We start from the raw sequence: 21,046 nt of genomic DNA, 5'->3' as shown, positions 1-21,046 counted from the left end.
TTGCAGAGTTCCGTCAGCTGAAGCCTTAGCTCTGATCTCCTGACCTCATAAACCCTCATTTAAGCCATATTCTTATCAGTTTGATAAGCGTTTAGCTATAATGAGTGTTTATGAGGTCAGGAGATCAGAGATAAGGCTTCGCTGATGAAACTGTGGAGGGATAGTCTGCAAATAGACTGATTTTTAAACCGCATATATCACAAAAACTGATGAAAATTGTTAATAAAGACCAAATTATTTTTTGCCCAAAATGAGTAAAATGCAATCATTAAAAAAATGCCCCATAGCCTTTAAAGGGGTTTTCTGAGACTTAAATACTGATCCGCCCATCAGCTGCTTGAGAAGGGACCGATGCTCCCAGTAGCTCCACTGCCTTCTCCAGCTTTTCCTAGGCCGAGTGACGACACGTTCATCAGTCACGTGGCCCCATTGAAGTGAATGGGGGTGAGCTGCAATACCAAGCACAGCCACTATACAATGTACGGCGCTGTACTTGGTGAGCAGGGAGAAGGCCGCGACGCTCACAGGAGCGCCGCACCTTCTCAAACAGCTGATCGGAGGGGTTCCTAGGTGTCAGACCCCCACCGATCAGTATTTAACTCTCGGAAGACCCTTTTAAGTTTCCACTTTCTCTCACCTTCTTCCAGGAGTCCTCCTTTAAAAACGCAGAGGTTCTCACCCCCACAGTGCTGCTGGAAAACCTTTATTTCGTCTCTGTAGTCGCTATCTTCGTATGATAAATGCACGGTTTTCCCCAGGTAAACCATGGTAATCTTCACGTTGCTGTGCAAGGACGTTTTATGAAATTTCCCAGTGTCCTAGAGAGAATGGGAGATAAATCAGCTCCTTCCTCCAGTAAATCACCACAGTAGTGGCCACCGCCATATAACATCGCAACGTCTCACATACCAGGTTCAGCTCAGATCCCGGGAACCTTAATAATCTTGTTCAGCACTTGTCATATGGTTCTAGTGATTTATTTATTTGTCAATTTAGATGAAAACTTTTTTTTTTCTTAAGGCGTCACTGAAAAAGCAGCTGCAAAGCAATGGTATTCCGGCTATAGACAGGCAGTTCCTATAGGAAGCATGCTATGTTATGGGGTTCATATGTAAAAGAAGCCTTAAGGCAACATGAATGATCTGTATAATTACTAGTGCAGAGCCTAAGGGGGTGGAGCTTGACCCAGAAATTCAAAGAACAGAAAAAAGGGAGTCCCTGTGTCATGCTCCGCCCCCTCAAGCCCTGCACCAGGCATAGCACAGTATCGGTTTTGCTTACAGTGCTCCTTTAAAGTAAATGTCCCCGATTTAGTATCATGTAAATTTTAGGTCCAATTTTAGGTCGCTACACTGGAAAAAATAAGGCAAAAAATTTATAGATAGATGCATTTTTTTGCCAAGACACTGAGCTCCAACTCCCTTACAAATAAATAGAGATAGATGATAACATTCTGGCAGCCTGCAGACACCACTAGGGGGAACATTGGAGCTTGTGTATACTGTTTATACATTGAACTGAGCAGTAAGCTCCCCCTAGTGGTTGCAGAACTGTTCCATTTATTGGCTCTGAGAAGGGAAGCGGCGAATTTGGAGCTATGCACCAGAAAAATAGACCTCCGAGCACTGCAAAAATATGTTAGCATGAAATCTGCATAGAAAGTTGGACCTATCTGAGTTAAGAAAAACTAAGTGATGGGTGGATATTCACTTTAAGGCCTTGTGCACTCAAGTTGGGGAAAAATGGATGCACATAGACTATGATTTGGGTCAAATACACAAAACTGGGTCAGACCTTATGGGTAGCATTGGTTGGCCCTTGATCTCAGGGACCCACATGAGGACGATGCATTGACTGATACAGTATCAATTCAACAGCAGCATGGACTGAGGCAACTAGCATGGCGGTTACAGCCTCTCACAGCGGGTACAGGCTAAGTGGTTACACACGACAGTATTTACAAGGCACAACGCTTGCTGGTTACCCTTCTTGGCAGAGGCACTATGCTTGGTGGTTTGCTTCACCACACACTTTTGAAGTTGAGATATAGTCCAAAAGCAGTTGAATGCTGTACTCTCAATATTCCGGCCATTGGCCCCACGCAGAGTTCAGGCTGAGATCTGGTCTGGACAGCTTCAAGACAATACAGCAGACCCAATGCAGTCCATACACTGTGCAGCCATTACTGCCACAAGGTGGGGTTGTACTCACAGTCTGCATCCGTCTCAACCCTCTCATATACATCTTTTCTTCTTACCTTTACAGAGACGTCAAGCTCATTTGGGGCAGTGGTGGGGCGAAATTTCCTCCTTCTGGAGGCCGTGCCCATTGTCTGCTTAGGGTGCCTCTGGGGAGGAGGTGGAACAGGGATTACAAAATTGTTAATGATAGGAAGCCGATAAGGTGATATTCCCACGGAGTAGTCTGCTGTGTGCGTGATTCTCCTGACCTCATTGTCCGTCTAGAAAAAAAAAAGGGCCGACAAGTTAGTAACCTGTATATTTAACCAACATGTAGATGAGAAAGCTGCTGTTGACTGATCTGTTTCTCTTACAGTTGCAAGAAAAAGTATGTGAACCCTTTGGAATGCTATGGATTTCTGCACAAATTGGTCATAAAATGTGATCTGATCTTCATCTAAGTCACAACAATAGACAATCACAGTCTGCTTAAACTAATAACACACAAAGAATTAAATGTTACCATGTTTTTATTGAACACACCATGTAAATATTCACAGTGCAGGTGGAAAAAGTATGTGAACCCCTAGACTAATGACATCTCCAAGAGCTAATTGGAGTGAGGTGTCAGCCAACTGGAGTCCAATCAATGAGATGAGATTGGAGGTGTTGGTTACAGCTGCCCTGCCCTATAAAACACACACCAGTTCTGGGTTTGCTTTTCACAAGAAGCATTGCCTGATGTGAATGATGCCTCGCACAAAAGAGCTCTCAGAAGACCTACGATTAAGAATTGTTGACTTGCATAAAGCTGGAAAGGGTTAGAAAGATCTCCAAAAGCCTTGCTGTTCATCAGTCCACGGTAAGACAAATTGTCTATAAATGGAGAAAGTTCAGCACTGCTGCTACTCTCCCTAGGAGTGGCCGTCCTGTAAAGAAGACTGCAAGAGCACAGTGCAGACTGCTCAATGAGGTGAAGAAGAATCCTAGAGTGTCAGCTAAAGACTTACAAAAGTCTCTAGCATATGCTAACATCCCTGTTAGCGAATCTACGATACGTAAAACACTAAACAAGAATGGATTTCATGGGAGGATACCACAGAGGAAGCCACTGCTGTCCAAAAAAAACATTGCTGCACGTTTACAGTTTGCACAAGAGCACCTGGATGTTCCACAGCAGTACTGGCAAAATATTCTGTGGACAGATGAAACCAAAGTTGAGTTGTTTGGAAGAAACACACAACACTATGTGTGGAGAAAAAGAGGCACAGCACACCAACATCAAAACCTCATCCTGTGAAGTATGGTGGTGGGGGTATCATGGTTTGGGGCTGCTTTGCTGCGTCAGGGCCTTGACGGATTGCTATCATCGAAGGAAAAATTAATTCCCAAGTTTATCCAGACATTTTGCAGGAGAACTTAAGGCCATCTGTCCACCAGCTGAAGCTCAACAGAAGATGGGTGCTGCAACAGGACAACGACCCAAAGCATAGAAGTAAATCAACAACAGAATGGCTTAAACAGAAGAAAATACGCCTTCTGGAGTGGCCCAGTCAGAGTCCTGACCTCAACCCGATTCAGATGCTGTGGCATGACCTCAAGAAAGCGATTCACACCAGACATCCCAAGAATATTGCTGAACTGAAACAGTTCTGTAAAGAGGAATGGCCAAGAATTACTCCTGACCGTTGTTCACGTCTGATCTGCAACTACAGGAAACGTTTGGTTGAAGTTATTGCTGCCAAAGGAGGTTCAACCAGTTATTAAATCCAAGGGTTCACATACTTTTTCCACCTGCACTGTGAATGTTTACATGGTGTGTTCAATAAAAACATGGTAACATTTAACTCTTTGTGTGTTATTAGTTTAAGCCGACTGTGATTGTCTATTGTTGTGACTTAGATGAAGATCAGATCACATTTTACGACCAATTTGTGCAGAAATCCTTATCATTCCAAAGGGTTCACATACTTTTTCTTGCAACTGTATTATGTAACATAGTATACTACTGTCAAGATGCAAGTTGTGACCATAACACAAAATGTAGAAGCATCTGTAACTATGGGAATTAGCAGCAGCTTTATGTAATTTTAGTGCTTTGCTACCATATGTAGCCAAACGTATCATTTCTTGATATTGTGCTATGTATTGAGCACCTGTGGTCACATGTTCAGGTCCTCAAGCCAGTAAATCACACTAGTCGTGTAAACGGGACTTGCCTAATACCAAATTTTGGATGCATGCCACCTTGGAAATGTATAAGCACAAGCAAACATGTTGTGCACTCTCCTCCCTGCTGGAGGTGAGCACTAGACAGGTTCTGCTGCAGTAACTGCTGCAGCAGGGGGCCGAAGAGAAGCCAGGTGTCTTCAGATGCAGCAGCAGGAGTAAACAGCCTGTGACATCCAAGAGCAGGAATGTCACAGAAGGAGAGCAAAGCTGCCTGTGTGTGTGCTGCAACCAGAGCAAAAAGGCTGCAATAGAACAGTGCAAGGTTCTCTATGGTTCACAGAGCAGCCTCGGTGCCAGGGTATGAGAAGATCGGGCCTTAGCAGACCAGGTCTCAACTAATATCTCAATATCAGGTCATGGTTGCTCATGGTCTGTCTGTCTATATGTCTATCATACAGTCTATCTATCTATCTAGTATTTTATGTACAGACGTAGCAGAGCTGACTTTGTCATCTCCCTGTTTCTTTTTTGCATAACCACAACAAAATACAGCAGAAAACGACTGATCGTGATATCATGTCTGTACCAAATGAGAAACTCATCTGCTATTCTGGTTCAAAACAACTGCATAAATCTATCGGAAGCTGCGTGTCGCACTGCACCACTCAGCAATTCCTGAAGCCCTCTTAGCGATCACTTCTCCTACAGGATATTGGCCTCACCGTGCTGGCAAATCGTTGCTCTTCATCATCAGCAGTGTGCTTCTGTCGGGGAGCTGTAGACATTTTTGGTACATTACCAGAAGATGAGTATTTCGGCAATGGTTGTAGACGAACTGGACGCTGCATATTACCCGGTGCGGTGTTTGGACGAAGGGATGAAGACTTTTATATGGTGGGGAAAAAATCAATTACATATTAGTAATTACACTGCTACATAACTAGGATTTATTTCACCTTTGCAAAAATTTTTATATCCTACGTAATCTCTATTATGACCACTAGGCGGCACAGAAGAGAATGAGTTGATCTAACTTGTAATACTGTAGAATTATATGACGGACACAGTGTTAATTAACCTCATAGAAAAGTTGGCATTGCGTGGGGGGGAGGGTAATACTGATTTACAGTCTCCAACAATATGGTTATCTTCTAAGTTATATTCTTAGAACACTATGGCAGTTGGATGAGGAAGTGAATAATATTATATGTTGACATTGTGCAATGATCAGTATTGAAGAGATGTTACGGTACATTCCCCGGTATGGGAGTAAATATTTATTTGAGTGTTGCTCTCTATGTGCATAGATTAAAGTCAAGGGAAATAGTCAGAAGGTATCATGGAAGAGGCGAGGACGTGGAGATTGTTGCTGTTTGTGAAGCATTTTATCGGTGCACTCTGATCGAGGCGACTCCAGCCTTACCTATTGCAAAATTGGGACAAAGGAATGTAAATATCAATAATCCGGCACATTAAGCCGCGTGCAATGGACCAGTTTGTTGCTTGGATTTGAAATTCCATCTAATTTAAAGGGGTGTTTCTATCTCAACATTTGGAATATAGGTAGGTAAGCCATCAATCTCAGATAGGTGCACGTCTCCTAACCCCAAAACGGGGCACCCGAAGTGAAGGAGAGCACAATGCGCAAGGTAGGTACCTGCATTACACAGTCAGGTCACCGATTTCAATGGGCTCTGTGTAATGGTTTTTTTACCCTGCGGAGGCGCTGCAGTGAAACTGAACACTTACAGCCAGGTGACCTGACAGATTACTGCTCATCGCCATGACCAACCTACGGCCAGGGACCCTGCTAACTAAAAGGGGTTGTCCAAAGAGGAGAACCTTTACAGAGGATGTCTCATCTTAGACATTGGTGGCATTTAAGATATCAAAGTCAGATACATGTGGGTCCCACCTCTGGGACCTAAACCTATCTCCAAAATGGGCCCTCAATAGTAAAGGAAAGCACGCTGCAAATGTTGGGTATGCTCTCCATTCATTTCTATGGGAGTTCCAAAAATAGCCAAGCACTGTCCAATAGAAATTAATGAAGAGTGCACTGCGCAAGCGCTGGAATCGCTCCATTCACTTCTATGGGACTGCTGGAAAGAGTCAAGCCAGCGCTCGACTATTTTCAGCAGTCCCATAGAAATGAATGGAAGACGCTGCTCTCCACTCACTTCAGGGGTCCCGCTCTGAAGAGGTGGGACCGCACCAATCTGACATCATGCCACCAATGTCTAAGATGAGACAACCCCTTTAATTACTGTACATTGATTGCTTCGTGGGTTATCTTGGTCAGTGGCAGGCGTAGCTATAGGGGATGCAGAAGGTCATATTCATGCCCTGGCACCTCAGGGGGTACTCGGTCACATAAATATACACCAATACTACAAATGGCACATGACGGGTGGGGTCCAGGTACAGGTTTTGCATTGGGGCCCAGGATCTTCTAGCTTTGCCTCGGGTCAGGTGTGCTCAGGTGAAGGTCTGGTAAGTCCTGACATTGGATTAGTGTATTATGTGTTCACATTGATTTCTTCACTTACAGATTCAGAGGAGTCGGACCGTTCATGATTCCCCAGGCGCCTGTTGGAGCCACTTTTAGGTCCTGTAGGTGGGCAAGGGGAGAAGGCTGGAAACGAGTCTTCTTCAGTCCTCTTGGAATGATCCACCTGTAAGATAAATGGGAAATACTGTCAGCCTTGACTGCAGCATCCATAAAACTGAAGTAAAAAAGAAAGAAAAGAAAAAAGTCTGTGAAAATTGCAATATTTTGTTTTACATGTGGCAACACTGCCCCCTAGTGGCTACATGGGGGATTACCCATTATACATGTTCTGCAACCGTATTAGCACTTTTAAAACTCACATTGACTCATTTTTCCCTCATACAATATACAGTAGTATAAGAGAAGAACAACATTTTTTGGATGGAAAATGGAGAGATGTCATGGTATCAGCCCACAGATGTGAGAAAGGGAAGGGATATTGATAATTCTACCGTTACGAGTGTGGCCAGTATGTACACACTAGAGTCTAGTATATATGGTTTCAAATTTTGATATCATTTTCCAGATATGAGTAAAAGCCTACCACAGGGGCATCCAAAATGGTTATGACGGGTCCTCCCAGGACAGTAAGAATGAGCAGGGGGGGACTGAGAACTCAAAGTGGCCCTGGAAAAAATACTAAAAAGTGGCCCCGTTTTGTAGTCAGGTCCAAATTGATGGAAGGCAGGACCAGCAATACCATATTGTGGCACATTTTACCACCCCAACAGAGCCAAATACCACAGTTTAAAATACTGCCAGCAGCACAAAATACATTCCCAAAAACTTCCACTTTCCACCGGGAAATTTCCCTGTAAGGTCTATGGCCAATCCGCCCTTGCGTGGCAGGGTGTGGTAGGGTGTCATGCCCTTAGTGTCATACAGCGTAGGCTACAGTGGTGTATCTTCCATGCAGGCAGACCACGCCACTGCCACGTGGCCCGAGGAGGAGGGTCCAATACTAAACTCCTTTCTCTTCTCCAGGCAAGAAAACAATGATTTATTCCATGTAATGCCCACTAGGTGGAGCTCATTGGTAAGTATATCAATTCCTACGCACTGGAGCTCCCTCTAGTGGTGGTTGCAGGCAAACAGCTTTGTAATAGAAGAGAAGCAGATTTATCATTGTATTTGTACCACTTGTCGGCTGTAAATATATTGAGAAACATGGTGTCCAGAATGAGGGCCATAGTTGTGAAGCACCTGTTGCACCTTTTCCACCATAGAAGTTGGATTAAGTGGGTGAGCTGGACAGCAATATTTTTTTTATTACATTTTTTGTAAAATGTACATTTCTCAGAGAATCGGGGCATTGCGGCTTGCCTTCTGCATCGCCTTGGAGTGATTGGCACATACATATTGGGAAACTAGGTAGGGGACCGATTGTAGGATTTGCTGTGAGATCTATGTACACCCCTGGTAGGCTGTATACATATATATTACCTTAAATCTTTGCACTCGTTCTTTTCTGGCGAATGTTTCCAGTTTTCTCTTAATGTCAATTTGGTGACGTCGCTGGGAAGACAGAAAAATGTAAAAGTAATGTCAGTCTGGAGAGCGCAGAGACTTAATGTCGGAGGAACCAGGGTAAGGCACCCACAAGCTGCACTTTTATCATCTTCATCAATGCCGTTCTTAAGAAATTTGCTGTCCTACTGTACATGATATGTAATATTATAAAGCTCTTCTAGCTGAAAGCAATGATGAGAATGCTGAATGGAAATCTTTGAAATTGGGCGTCATACCTTTTTTCACCACTGGTGGCAGCAATAGACCAGGACACAACTGCGCTCCCATCTCTTGTGCCACTGATTTCTGGTAGAGACCAAACCCTGATCTTTGAAATGTCATAACCGTATCATTGCAGCATCTCCAAGACAGGGTTGACCCATTGTTTTAACCAGCTTCTCCAGCTCTACGACATTTGTCTATTTGGAATACAATTCTTGCAACTCCTTTAAATTTCCTTAGGAAGTGTTTGAAGTAAATTGTAAGTATAGCACTATCTTGAGATGTAAATCGGGTACAGCGCGATCACATAGGAGAAGCAGCGCGATGGTTTACACTGATGTATTATTAACTACAGACCCACAATAGGTGCCCGCGACGACATGGAGATCCCATTTAAAGGAAGAACAAACCCTCAATGACAGGATGTGACAACGAGGCCTCTCTCTGAGTGGAGTAAAGTTACGCTTGGTTCCTGTCTCACATCACAAGCTGCAAAATCTTCTGCCCGCGGAGTAAGACGCGACAGCCTGCAGACTGTAACAGTACTCACAGGTAGTACATTGTATGCAATGGCTCCTACTGGGAATTTGGTTCCTAAAATATAGAGTCCCCGAGGATTTATAACCGAAGGGACTCAGATAGTTGATGAATCAGAGACAAGTCTGAGCTGCATGTTACCTGAAGATAATGCAAGGGAATCAGCTGGCCCTGGATTTACTGGGCAATAGGAGGCAGCCATTTGCATCCTAAAGGGCCCCACTGATGACCCTGGCCCTTGACAGTGAAGCTCTCTCCTTGGCCATTGTCTCATATATTTATACGAACCAGAGTTTCCACCACACTATATGTTTGGTGTTTTAGACACTTTTTGACCAGAAAGCAGGAAGGGGCGGGGCTTAAAATGCAACAATGTAGACAAAGATGTTCTTTCGCAAATGGAAGACCTTTATTGTAAAACACCTTACACAACATGATATCAATAATCTCATGAAAACTTTTCAATACACCGAATGGTATGCAAGAGAAGACCTGAGGGGAAAATTGGGGAAGCTGAGGGTAGGATCAGAATATCACACGTAGTGTCTTGAGAATCCCGAGAACAGTCGGGAATATGATTTGCAACAGTTAAGGCTATCACAATGTTGAACTCAAGGGACGGTGGTGGTCACGACTCTGAGGCTTTAGGTTATGGGGAGGGAGGGAGGGGTGGGATGGTTTTGACATCCTGTTGATATTGTCTTTATATTTAAAAAAAATTAAAAATATGATGCATCTGAATATACCTTGTATCACTTACCTGCTGTACTTGTACTTCGTATTCTATATTGATGCATTCAATAAAAATACGTAAAAAAAAAAAAATGCAACAATGTACTCCAAAATTTTATTGCAAAATAGTCCATTAATTGAGCTGAGTGTGCACGTTTATGGTGAAGTTAGACATTTGACAGTTTTTACACGTATGGCCTCCACCCCTACTAATGATCTCCTTAGTACTGGTGGATAGCAATCCAGAACAGAGACTGGTCAGAGGTCCTAGCAGGACAATAGATAGAAATTTCCTGTTACAATGTCTGCAAAAATCAGTAGAACTCTTAAGGTGGCCATACACAGATCAGATAGAAGTTGGGAGATGGTTGAACATCCGCTGAACAAACACCCAGCGAACGTTCGTTTCCCAAACACGGCCTTACACATTTTAGTCCATATTGGCCGTTACAGTTGTCCATACAACGTTCTTTCAAAAAATGATCTTTCTTTATCTATACGTTTCCTGTATTCCTCAATGCTTGAGTCAGTGTATTTAAATCCAATTTAGCCTCTATTTCTGAAAAGTTTCTGCCAGGATTTGAACTCACAACCTTCTACATTAGAGCCAAGAACTTTAACCACTATGCTATACAGCTACATGTTAACCTGCACTGAAATAGGAAATGATACTTCTGCTCTAGAGGAATACTTACTACATGACAAACTACTATGAAGCTTATCATTCAGCTTTATAGCTGAGTGGTTAAAGTTATTGTCTCTAATGTAGAAGGTTGTGAGTTCAAATTTCGGCAGAACCTTTTCAGAAATAGAGGCTAAATTAGATTTAAATACACTGGGTGTCCCCAAGCACTGACTCCATATATGGACATAGCTATATATGGAGTCAGAGCAGGGACTCCTAAGCAGCAGACTCACACTGGGGGATTCCCTCACTGTACAGCGATCTTCTGCATAGACCTCAGTGGGACCCGGCACCCTCCTCTCTTCAGAGCAGGGGGGGGCTGGTTTAATGCTTGGGTTCTCCCATTGACTTCCATTGTGCTCGGGTGCTCTGTAGAGTACCCAAACATCACCAAGTGTTCTACTCGAGGACCCGAGCACTTTGGTGCTCGATCAACACTAGTTATAAAGTCTGCAGAAATCAATACAAGTCAGACCATATGGCTGCTATTAGACTCATCAGGAGAGGGTTAAGCGCCTACCTCCATATCAAGGGACCTTGTGAAATATAGGAATACAGTAAATGTTATCTATATGATGATGTTATTGAGGTGGAAGGTCCTGGCAGGGCACTAGTACCTATGTATTTCCTGTTATAATGTTTGAAAAAACTCCTAACCTAGAATGCAAAACTTTGTAATAGAGGAGTCAGAGGTCCTTATAATCGGAGGAAGGGAATCTAGTAGAAAGATTGGCCACCAATGAGAGATTTGGCTGCTATGGGACTCATGAGGAGAGGGTAAAGCGCTTACCTCCATGTCAAGGACCTTGTGAAATATAGCCTGGGCCAGACATTCTCTGATGTATTTCTGATGGTCGCGTCTCATGGCATTGATTCTGTATTCCTTTTCGGTCAGTATTCTCCCGCTTCTTGTGATCTGAAATAACAGATCAAAAAGTTAATTCCTGCTTTTAGAGCCCATATGACTGAGAGCAGGGAACGCCGCAGTCTGGGAAGGAGTTGCAGCCCGGTCTCCCGGTCTCCTTTCCAAGCCTACAAGCTTTACCTAAGCCAGAGTCTTCCCTGGTTTCCCCTCATTCATTTCCCTTTCAATCAGTGTAAGCACCATCCCCCCCATCCATTGCTGCTTCCTACAGGGGTGCTATGAACAGTGGGAACTGCTTGTACTCCCCACCAAAGAAACTGTATTTGTATGATGATGTGATTGAGGTGGAAGGTCCTGGCAGGGCACTAGAGCTAGATATTCCCTGTTCCAACATCTGCAGGAATCAGTAGACTTCTTAATCTGGAGTGCAAAACTGGGTTCACATCTGCATCCTTAATTCCGGCAGTCTGTTCTGTCGGGTGGAACAGACTGCCGGAATTCACTCTATCTGGTGTACGTTCCAGTCCTCGGCTGGACAAAAAATGCTACACACAGCATTTTTTGTCCAGCCCAAAAGCCAGCAGATACGCTGGTACGTGGTCGGATCAGCGCCAGATGGTATTACAGTGAATGGGGATATGGTGGTGCGCGGTTGTATCCGGATGTGCCGGATACGGTTACACTCCAGCAGTCTGTTCCTCTGCCGGAGACAAAACTGCAGATGTGAACCCAGACTTAGAGGTTTCAGGTTTAACAGTAGAGTAGGTCCACAAGAGAATAAAATACCGCTGATTTTGCATTAGGAATTGCGCACGGAAAGTCTGCAGCATAAATTGACCTGCGGTGCAGATTTTAACTTTAATGCATCTGAATTCATGGTGTGAGGTCAACCATGATTTAAAAAATTACAGGAAAATTTACAACAAATCGAGCACAGAATTGTAGCAAATGTAAAACCTCATGATAGAGAAAAGATTTTGGAATTTAAAGGGGTTGTGCCGGCCATTTATAGTGATAACCTTAAGCCAGGATAGCTCATCAATATCTGATCGGCAGGGGTCTGACACCCAGCAACCACGCCGATCAGCTGCTTGATGAGTAGTGTTCCATGCTTCCGTGGAGCGGCGACGTAATGTAATTACAAGTACTCGCTCCAATCAAGTAAATTGACCGAGCACTTGTCAAGACACTGCACTTCTGAGACGGAGTGCAGTGAAATGAACCCCCTCCTCTAACAGCTGATCGTGGGGGTGTCAAGTGTCGGACCCCCGCCGATCAGATATTGCTGGCCTATCCGGAGGACAGGTCATCAATATAAATCCCTGCACAGTCCCTTTAACCTCAGGATTATCAAAGTAATAACATGTGTTAGGTTTCTTCAGACAAAATTCTCTGCGTTTTCTCAATCATTTATCAGCTATCATTCGCTTTATTTGGACATTGGAGTTGATTCGCGTCTCTTACCAGCCCTGCCTTCTGCAGCTGTCTCCGAATCCTGGTATTGTTAAAATATCCTGTTAGATGTTTGTCTGTCAGACTGTTATAACCCGACAGCGGCCTGAAATACAAAGATAGAAAGACTGTATAGACAAAAAAACATCAAGATCACAACGTCCTAAATCATAGGAGCAGTATTATAGTAGTTATATTCTTGTACATAGGAGCAGTATTATAGTAGTTATATTCTTGTACATAGGAGCAGTATTATAGTAGTTATATTCTTGTACATAGGAGCAGTATTATAGCAGTTATATTCTTGTACATAGGAGGCAGTATTATAGTAGTTATATTCTTATACATAGGAGCAGTATTATAGTAGTTATATTCTTGTACATAGGAGCAGTATTATAGTAGTTATATTCTTGTACATAGGAGGCAGTATTATAGTAGTTATATTCTTGTACATAGGAGCAGTATTATAGTAGTTATATTCTTGTACATAGGAGCAGTATTATAGTAGTTATATTCTTGTACATAGGAGCAGTATTATAGTAGTTATATTCTTGTACATAGGAGCAGTATTATAGTAGTTATATTCTTGTACATAGGAGCAGTATTATAGTAGTTATATTCTTGTACATAGGAGCAGTATTATAGTAGTTATATTCTTGTACATAGGAGCAGTATTATAGTAGTTATATTCTTGTACATAGGAGCAGTATTATAGTAGTTATATTCTTGTACATAGGAGCAGTATTATAGTAGTTATATTCTTGTACATAGGAGGCAGTATTATAGTAGTTATATTCTTGTACATAGGAGCAGTATTATAGTAGTTATATTCTTGTACATAGGAGCAGTATTATATTAGTTATATTCTTGTACATAGGAGCAGTATTATAGTAGTTATATTCTTGTACATAGGAGCAGTATTATAGTAGTTATATTATTGTACATAGGAGCAGTATTATAGTAGTTATATTCTTGTACCTAGGAGAAGTATTATAGTAGTTATATTCTTGTACATAGGAGCAGTATTATAGTAGTTATATTCCTGTACATAGGAGCAGTATTATAGTAGTTATATTCTTGTACATAGGAGCAGTATTATATTAGTTATATTCTTGTACATAGGAGGCAGTATTATAGTAGTTATATTCTTGTACATAGGAGCAGTATTATAGTAGTTATATTCTTGTACATAGGAGGCAGTATTATAGTAGTTATATTCTTGTACATAGGAGCAGTATTATAGTAGCTATATTCTTGTACATAGGAGCAGTATTATAGTAGTTATATTCTTGTATATAGGAGGCAGTATTATAGTAGTTATATTATTGTACATAGAAGCAGTATTATAGTGGTTATATTCTTGTACATAGGAGCAGTATTATAGTAGTTATACTCTTGTATATAGGAACAGTATTATAGTAGTTATATTCTTGTATATAGGAGGAAGTATTATAGTAGTTATATTCTTGTACATAGGAGGCAGTATTATAGTAGTTATATTCTAGTACATAGGAGCAGTATTATAGTAGTTATACTTGTACATAGGAGCAGTATTATAGTAGTTATATTCTTGTACATAGGAGCAGTATTATAGTAGTTATATTCTTGTACATAGGAGCAGTATTATAGTAGTTATATTCTTGTACATAGGAGCAGTATTATAGTAGTTATATTCTTGTACATAGGAGCAGTATTATAGTAGTTATATTATTGTACATAGCAGCAGTATTATAGTAGTTATATTCTTGTACATAGAAGCAGTATTATAGTAGTTATATTCTTGTACATAGGAGGCAGTATTATAGTAGTTATATATTTTTGTACATAGGAGCAGTATTATAGTAGTTATATTCTTGTACGGTCTGTTTTCTGTGGTCTGGAACATTAAGAATTTCACAATGTTTCATATTCTGCACATTTTATTTCATAACCAAAGTAATCGTCTCCATCAGAGAATCGTGATCTGAGAATGTGGAGGTGGGATATAATCTACCTTGTTCTCATTTCTACAACTTATTGATGAAATGAAGGTTATTTTAGGGAATCACAATTTCTGGAAAGTGAGGGGACATGAGATTTGCTGATATAAATGAGATACATATTAAGAATTCAAGTTAAAGCATGACAGATAACATCATATAACAGGTCTCAGATACATTCTCCTTTGCATTGTAAGAATGGAGAATTTCACTATCTTTTACCATGGCAGGTTTTAAAATGCTTTGGGTTCTTTCAATCAATATATTCTGATAATTTAACTTAAATGTTAACTCTACTCAAACGCAAAACATCTTTGTAACCTGTCTCATCCTCTGTTCACATCCAAAGCCTCATTTAAAAACACTATTATGTATATGCATGACCTCACGTCTCTGTACAACCCCTGCCAGATCAGTGTCTACTGAACAGGCTACTGTAAAATGCCATGAATAGGTCAGAGTCCTGAAAATCTAAGGAATACCGGCAATTAGGTTAAAGGCTTTTTGCAGTTATATGATGACTCAAAATGTTACATCCTGATTTACATAATGTGTAATAATGGATAAAGAAAGCTGATTGGTGACTCATAATGTGCATTGTTACCAACGATACACAGGAACCTGCAGAAAAGATAGAGATAGATAGATAGATGAGATAGAAAGATAGTAGAGATGAGCGAATCGAATTTCAGGATAAATTCGATTCGCCTAGAAGCTGAGTTTCCTCGTGCTTCGTGTCAGCGAATCAATTTAACCTGAAATAGTATAAAAAACAAAAAAATTCAAACTTACCTGCTCGCGACGGGCGGGCCGCCAGCCTCCATCTTGCTTGAAAATCTCGGCCGAAATCCCGTGCGGCGCAAGATTATATCATTATGCCGATCGGCGTGATGACGTCATACGTCACCACCCCAGCCGGCGTGATGATGTAATCTTGCGCTGCACCGGATTTCTTCAAGATCTTCAAGCAAGATGGCGGCGGCCCGCCCGTCGCGAGCAAATGGAGGCGGTAAGTTTGATTTAATTTATTTTTATTGTTAATTTTACACTCAGGTGCCGCGATCATGTATGAACACTGCATCTGAGGGGTACAATGACGGCGGCGGCGCTATCGCAGCTCCCTGTCATTGCACCTGCTACTTACAATAAAATGCACTTCGTGACGAAGTAATTTGTCACGAAGCTATTTTTTTTGTGTAATTCGGTGAATCAGCGGAAGCGAACTTTCAAGAAATTCGCTTATCTCTAATAGATAGATATGAGATAGATAGATAGATAGATAGATAATAGATAGATAGATGATAGAGAGATAGATAGATAGATAGATAGATAGATAATAGATAGATAGATAATAGATAGATAGATAGATAGATAGATATGAGATAGATAGATAGATAATAGATAGATAGATAGATATGAGATAGATAGATAGATAATAGATAGATAGATAGATAGATAGATAGATAGATAGATAGATAGATAATAGATAGATAGATAGATAATAGATAGATAGATAGATGGATAGATAGATAGATAGATAGATAGATATGAGATAGATAGATAGATAATAGATAGATAGATAGATAGATAGATAGATAGATAGATAATAGATAGATAGATAGATAATAGATAGATAGATAGATGGATAGATAGATAGATAGTGTCCAGCGATGATATAGAGGTGACAGGATTGACGTGGCAGTCTTTCTTTTGTTCTGGCAGTGACACGGCTGGAGCTGGCGCCCTGTGCGCCTGTGACCTCATTATCCCCTTCAATAATATACAATGTTTGCTCTGCATTGTTTACGGGTCGCCCAGACACTATGGCAACAGTATAAGACTTGCTTGTTGCCAGGAATTGTCCAGTGCGTTTATATTGTATCTGATTGGACAGGTCACCGTTCTAGCGGTGCTGGGCCGTAATCCTTTATATGAGGCTTTAGGGATAATCGTACATAAGTAATCCCATAATTGTGTGCACATGATCCCCAGTGTGCAGATAAGGACTATAGAATGTATAACTAGCCACAAGCCCAAACTTCACAGTCCCATGTGTACATATACTGAGCAAACAGAAAGTAAAATGCATTAACACTTAGGATACCGGAGGTTGTTACGTTTTCATTTTTCTTCCCTATCTTCCTTGAGCCATAACTTTTTTATTTTTCCATTCACATAGCTGAATAAGGGGTTATTTTTTGCATAAGGACAAGTTGTACTTTCTAATGTCACCATTTAATATGGCATACAATGTAGCGGGCAGCGGGGAAAAAATTCCAAATAGGGTGGAATTGGAAAAAAAACTAAACGTAATTCCTCCACCGTTTTACAGGTTTCGTTCGCACAGTGTTCTGTGCCCTTCATTCTCTGGGTCAGTATGATGACGACGATACCGCATACGTATAGGTTTTTTATGTCTAAATAGTGTAAAAAAAAAATTTAAACCATCACCATATTCTGACCTCCATAACTTTTTTTATAGTTGTATCTACTGAGCTGTGTGGGGGCTCATTGTTTGCGGGACAATCTGTAGTTTTTAGGCTACTTTCACACTTGTGGCAGAGGATTCCGGCAGGCAGTTCGCAATCCGGACGCAAAATGATGGCAATTGTCAGACGGATCCGGATGCAGATCCTTCTGACAAATGCATTGAAATAACTGATCCGTCTCTCCGTTGTCATCTGGAAAAACGGATCCAGTATTATTTTTTTTTGCATTTTTAAAGGTCTGCGCATGCGCAGACAGGAAAACCGGATCCGTTTTGCCGGAACACTTAATGACAGATTCGGCACTAATACACTTCAATGTAAATTAGTGCCGGATCCGGCATTCCGTCAAGTGTTCACTATTTTTGGCCGTAGAGAAAAATGCAGCAGGCTGCGGTATTTTCTCTGTCCAAAAACGTAAGAGGGACTGAGCTGATGCATCCTGAACGGATCGCTGTCCATTCAGAATGCATTAGGATAAAACTGATCAGTTTTTTTCCGGTATAGAGCCCCTATGACGGACTTCAATACCGGAAAACAAAAATGCTAGTGTGAAAGTGCCCTTATTGATACCATTTTGGAGCGTGTGTGACTTCTTGATTACTTTTTTGGGGGGTAAGAGAAGCGATGATGCCATAAATAATAATAATAATATTTATTTCTATAGCACCAACATATTCCCCAGCACTTCACAGTTAACAGGTTCATGTACAAACAGTCATAAATAAAATAGCAACAGGCAAGTCAATAATTACAACAAGAGGAATGAGGGCCCTGCTCACAAGAGCTTACAATCTATCAGGAGATAGGGGGAATCTCACTTGATTACGGCATCTAAATATTTTACTGACCGTGATCAGCAATATTGCCAGTCGGAGTAATTCACCAAGGGGTCTCTACTGTTTGAACCACTGGAGACCCGCCGGCCATAACGCGCCATGTTTGCACTTCGCTCCAGTGCCATACATGTACAGTGCTGATAGCGAAGGGGTTAAAGGCTTGACAATAATCATGTTTTTATTATAGTAGTTATATTCTTGTACATAGGAGCAGTATTATAGTAGTTATATTCTTGTATATAGGAGGCAGTATTATAGTAGTTATATTCTTGTACATAGGGGCAGTATTATAGTAGTTATATTCTTGTACATAGGGGGCAGTATTATAGTAGTTATATTCCTGTACATAGGAGCAGTATTATAGTAGTTATATGATTGTACATAGGAACAGTATTATAGTAGTTATATTCTTGTACATAGGAGCAGTATTATAGTAGTTATATTCTTGTACATAGGAGCAGTATTATAGTAGTTATATTCTTGTACATAGGAGCAGTATTATAGTAGTTATATTCTTGTACATAGGAGCAGTATTATAGTAGTTATATTCTTGTACATAGGAGCAGTATTATAGTAGTTATATTCTTGTACATAGGAGCAGCATTATAGTAGTTATATTCTTGTACATAGGAGGCAGTATTATAGTAGTTATATTCTTGTACATAGGAGCAGTATTATAGTAGTTATATTCTTGTACATAGGAGCAGTATTATAGTAGTTATATTCTTGTACATAGGAGGCAGTATTATAGTAGTTATATTCTTGTACAGAGGAGCAGTATTATAGTAGTTCTATTCTTGTACATAGAAGCAGTATTATAGTAGTTATATTCTTGTACATAGGAGCAGTATTATAGTAGTTATATTCTTGTACATAGGATCAGTATTATAGTAGTTATATTCTTGTACATAGGAGCAGTATTATAGTAGTTATATTCTTGTACATAGGAGCAGTATTATAGTAGTTATATTCTTGTACATAGGAGGCAGTATTATAGTAGTTATATTCTTGTACATAGGAGGCAGTATTATAGTAGTTATATTCTTGTACATAGGAACAGTATTATAGTAGTTATATTCTTGTACATAGGAGCAGTATTATAGTAGTATTATTCTTGTACATAGGCAGTATTATAGTAGTTATATTCTTGTACATAGGGGCAGTATTATAGTAGTTATATTCTTGCACATAGGAGCAGTATTATAGTAGTTATATTCTTGTACATAGGAGCAGTATTATAGTAGTTATATTCTTGTACATAGGAGCAGTATTATAGTAGTTATACTCTTGTACATAGGAGCAGTATTATAGTAGTTATATTCCTGTACATAGAGGCAGTATTATAGTAGTTATATTCTTGTACATAGGAGCAGTATTATAGTAGTTTTATTCTTGTACATAGGAGCAGTATTATAGTAGTTATATTCTTGTACATAGGGGCAGTATTATAGTAGTTATATTCTTGTACATAGGAGCAGTATTATAGTAGTTATATTCTTGTACATAGGAGGCAGTATTATAGTAGTTATATTCTTGTCTATAGGAGCAGTATTATAGTAGTTATATTCTTTTACATAGGAGCAGTATTATAGTAGTTATATTCTTGTACATAGGAGCAGTATTATAGTAGTTATATTCTTGTACATAGGAGCAGTATTATAGTAGTTATATTCTTGTACATAGGAGCAGCATTATAGTAGTTATATTCTTGTACATAGGAGCAGTATTATAGTAGTTATATTCTTGTACATAGGAGCAGTATTATAGTAGTTATATTCTTGTACATAGGAGCAGTATTATAGTAGTTAGATTCTTGTACATAGGAGCAGTATTATAGTAGTTATATTCTTGTACATAGGAGCAGTATTATAGTAGTTATATTCTTGTACATAGGAGGCAGTATTATAGTAGTTATATTCTTGTATATAGGAGCAGTATTATAGTAGTTATATTCTTGTACATAGGAGGCATTATTATAGTAGTTATATTCTTGTACATAGGAGGCAGTATTATAGTAGTTATATTGTTGTACATAGGAGGCAGTATTATAGTAGTTATATTCTTGTCCATAGGAGGCAGTATTATAGTAGTTATATTCTTGTACATAGGAGCAGTATTATAGTAGTTATATTCTTGTACATAGGAGCAGTATTATAGTAGTTATATTTTTGTACATAGGAGCAGTATTATAGTAGTTATATTCTTGTACATAGGAGCAGTATTATAGTAGTTATATTCTTGTACATAAGAGCAGTATTATAGTAGTTATATTCTTGTACATAGGAGCAGTATTATAGTAGTTATATTCCTGTACATAGGAGCAGTATTATAGTAGTTATATTCTTGTACATAGGAGCAGTATTATAGTAGTTATATTCTTGTATATAGGAGCAGTATTATAGTAGTTATATTCCTGTACATAGGAGCAGTATTATAGTAGTTATATTCTTGTACATAGGAGCAGTATTATAGTAGTTATATTCTTGTATATAGGAGCAGTATTATAGTAGTTATATTCTTGTACATAGGAGCAGTATTATAGTAGTTATATTCTTGTACATAGGAGCAGTATTATAGTAGTTATATTCTTGTACATAGGGGCAGTATTATAGTAGTTATATTCTTGTATATAGGAGCAGTATTATAGTAGTTATCTTCTTGTACATAGGAGCAGTATTATAGTAGTTATATTCTTGTACATAGGAGCAGTATTATAGTAGTTATATTCTTCTACATAGGAGGCAGTATTATAGTAGTTATATTCTTCTACATAGGAGGCAGTCTTTTAGTATATCCAAACATGATTTTTAATCTCTTTGTATATGTTTGGGTGCTAC

The 21,046-nt window shown here is 39.9% G+C and overlaps 1 protein-coding gene across 2 annotated transcripts in view; it reads right to left on the bottom strand.

Moving 5' to 3' along the window:
* ERICH3 (glutamate rich 3) overlaps positions 1-21,046 on the bottom strand; it is a 74,196-nt gene that overhangs the window by 11,412 nt on the left and 41,738 nt on the right. For both annotated transcript variants that reach the window (XM_040408598.1, XM_040408599.1), the window contains exons 4-10: positions 12,918-13,011; positions 11,379-11,504; positions 8,347-8,418; positions 6,902-7,027; positions 5,075-5,236; positions 2,258-2,461; positions 638-818 (exon numbers count right to left, since the gene is read on the bottom strand). In XM_040408598.1, coding sequence (XP_040264532.1) covers positions 638-818; positions 2,258-2,461; positions 5,075-5,236; positions 6,902-7,027; positions 8,347-8,418; positions 11,379-11,504; positions 12,918-13,011 — 965 coding nt within the window. The remainder of the gene's footprint in view (positions 1-637; positions 819-2,257; positions 2,462-5,074; positions 5,237-6,901; positions 7,028-8,346; positions 8,419-11,378; positions 11,505-12,917; positions 13,012-21,046) is intronic.

Source organism: Bufo bufo, chromosome 9 (assembly GCF_905171765.1).
Source record: "Bufo bufo chromosome 9, aBufBuf1.1, whole genome shotgun sequence".
NCBI classification, from domain to species: domain Eukaryota; kingdom Metazoa; phylum Chordata; class Amphibia; order Anura; family Bufonidae; genus Bufo; species Bufo bufo.
Note: the sequence above shows the minus strand (reverse complement) of the source record. Positions and strands in the feature narration are given on the sequence as shown.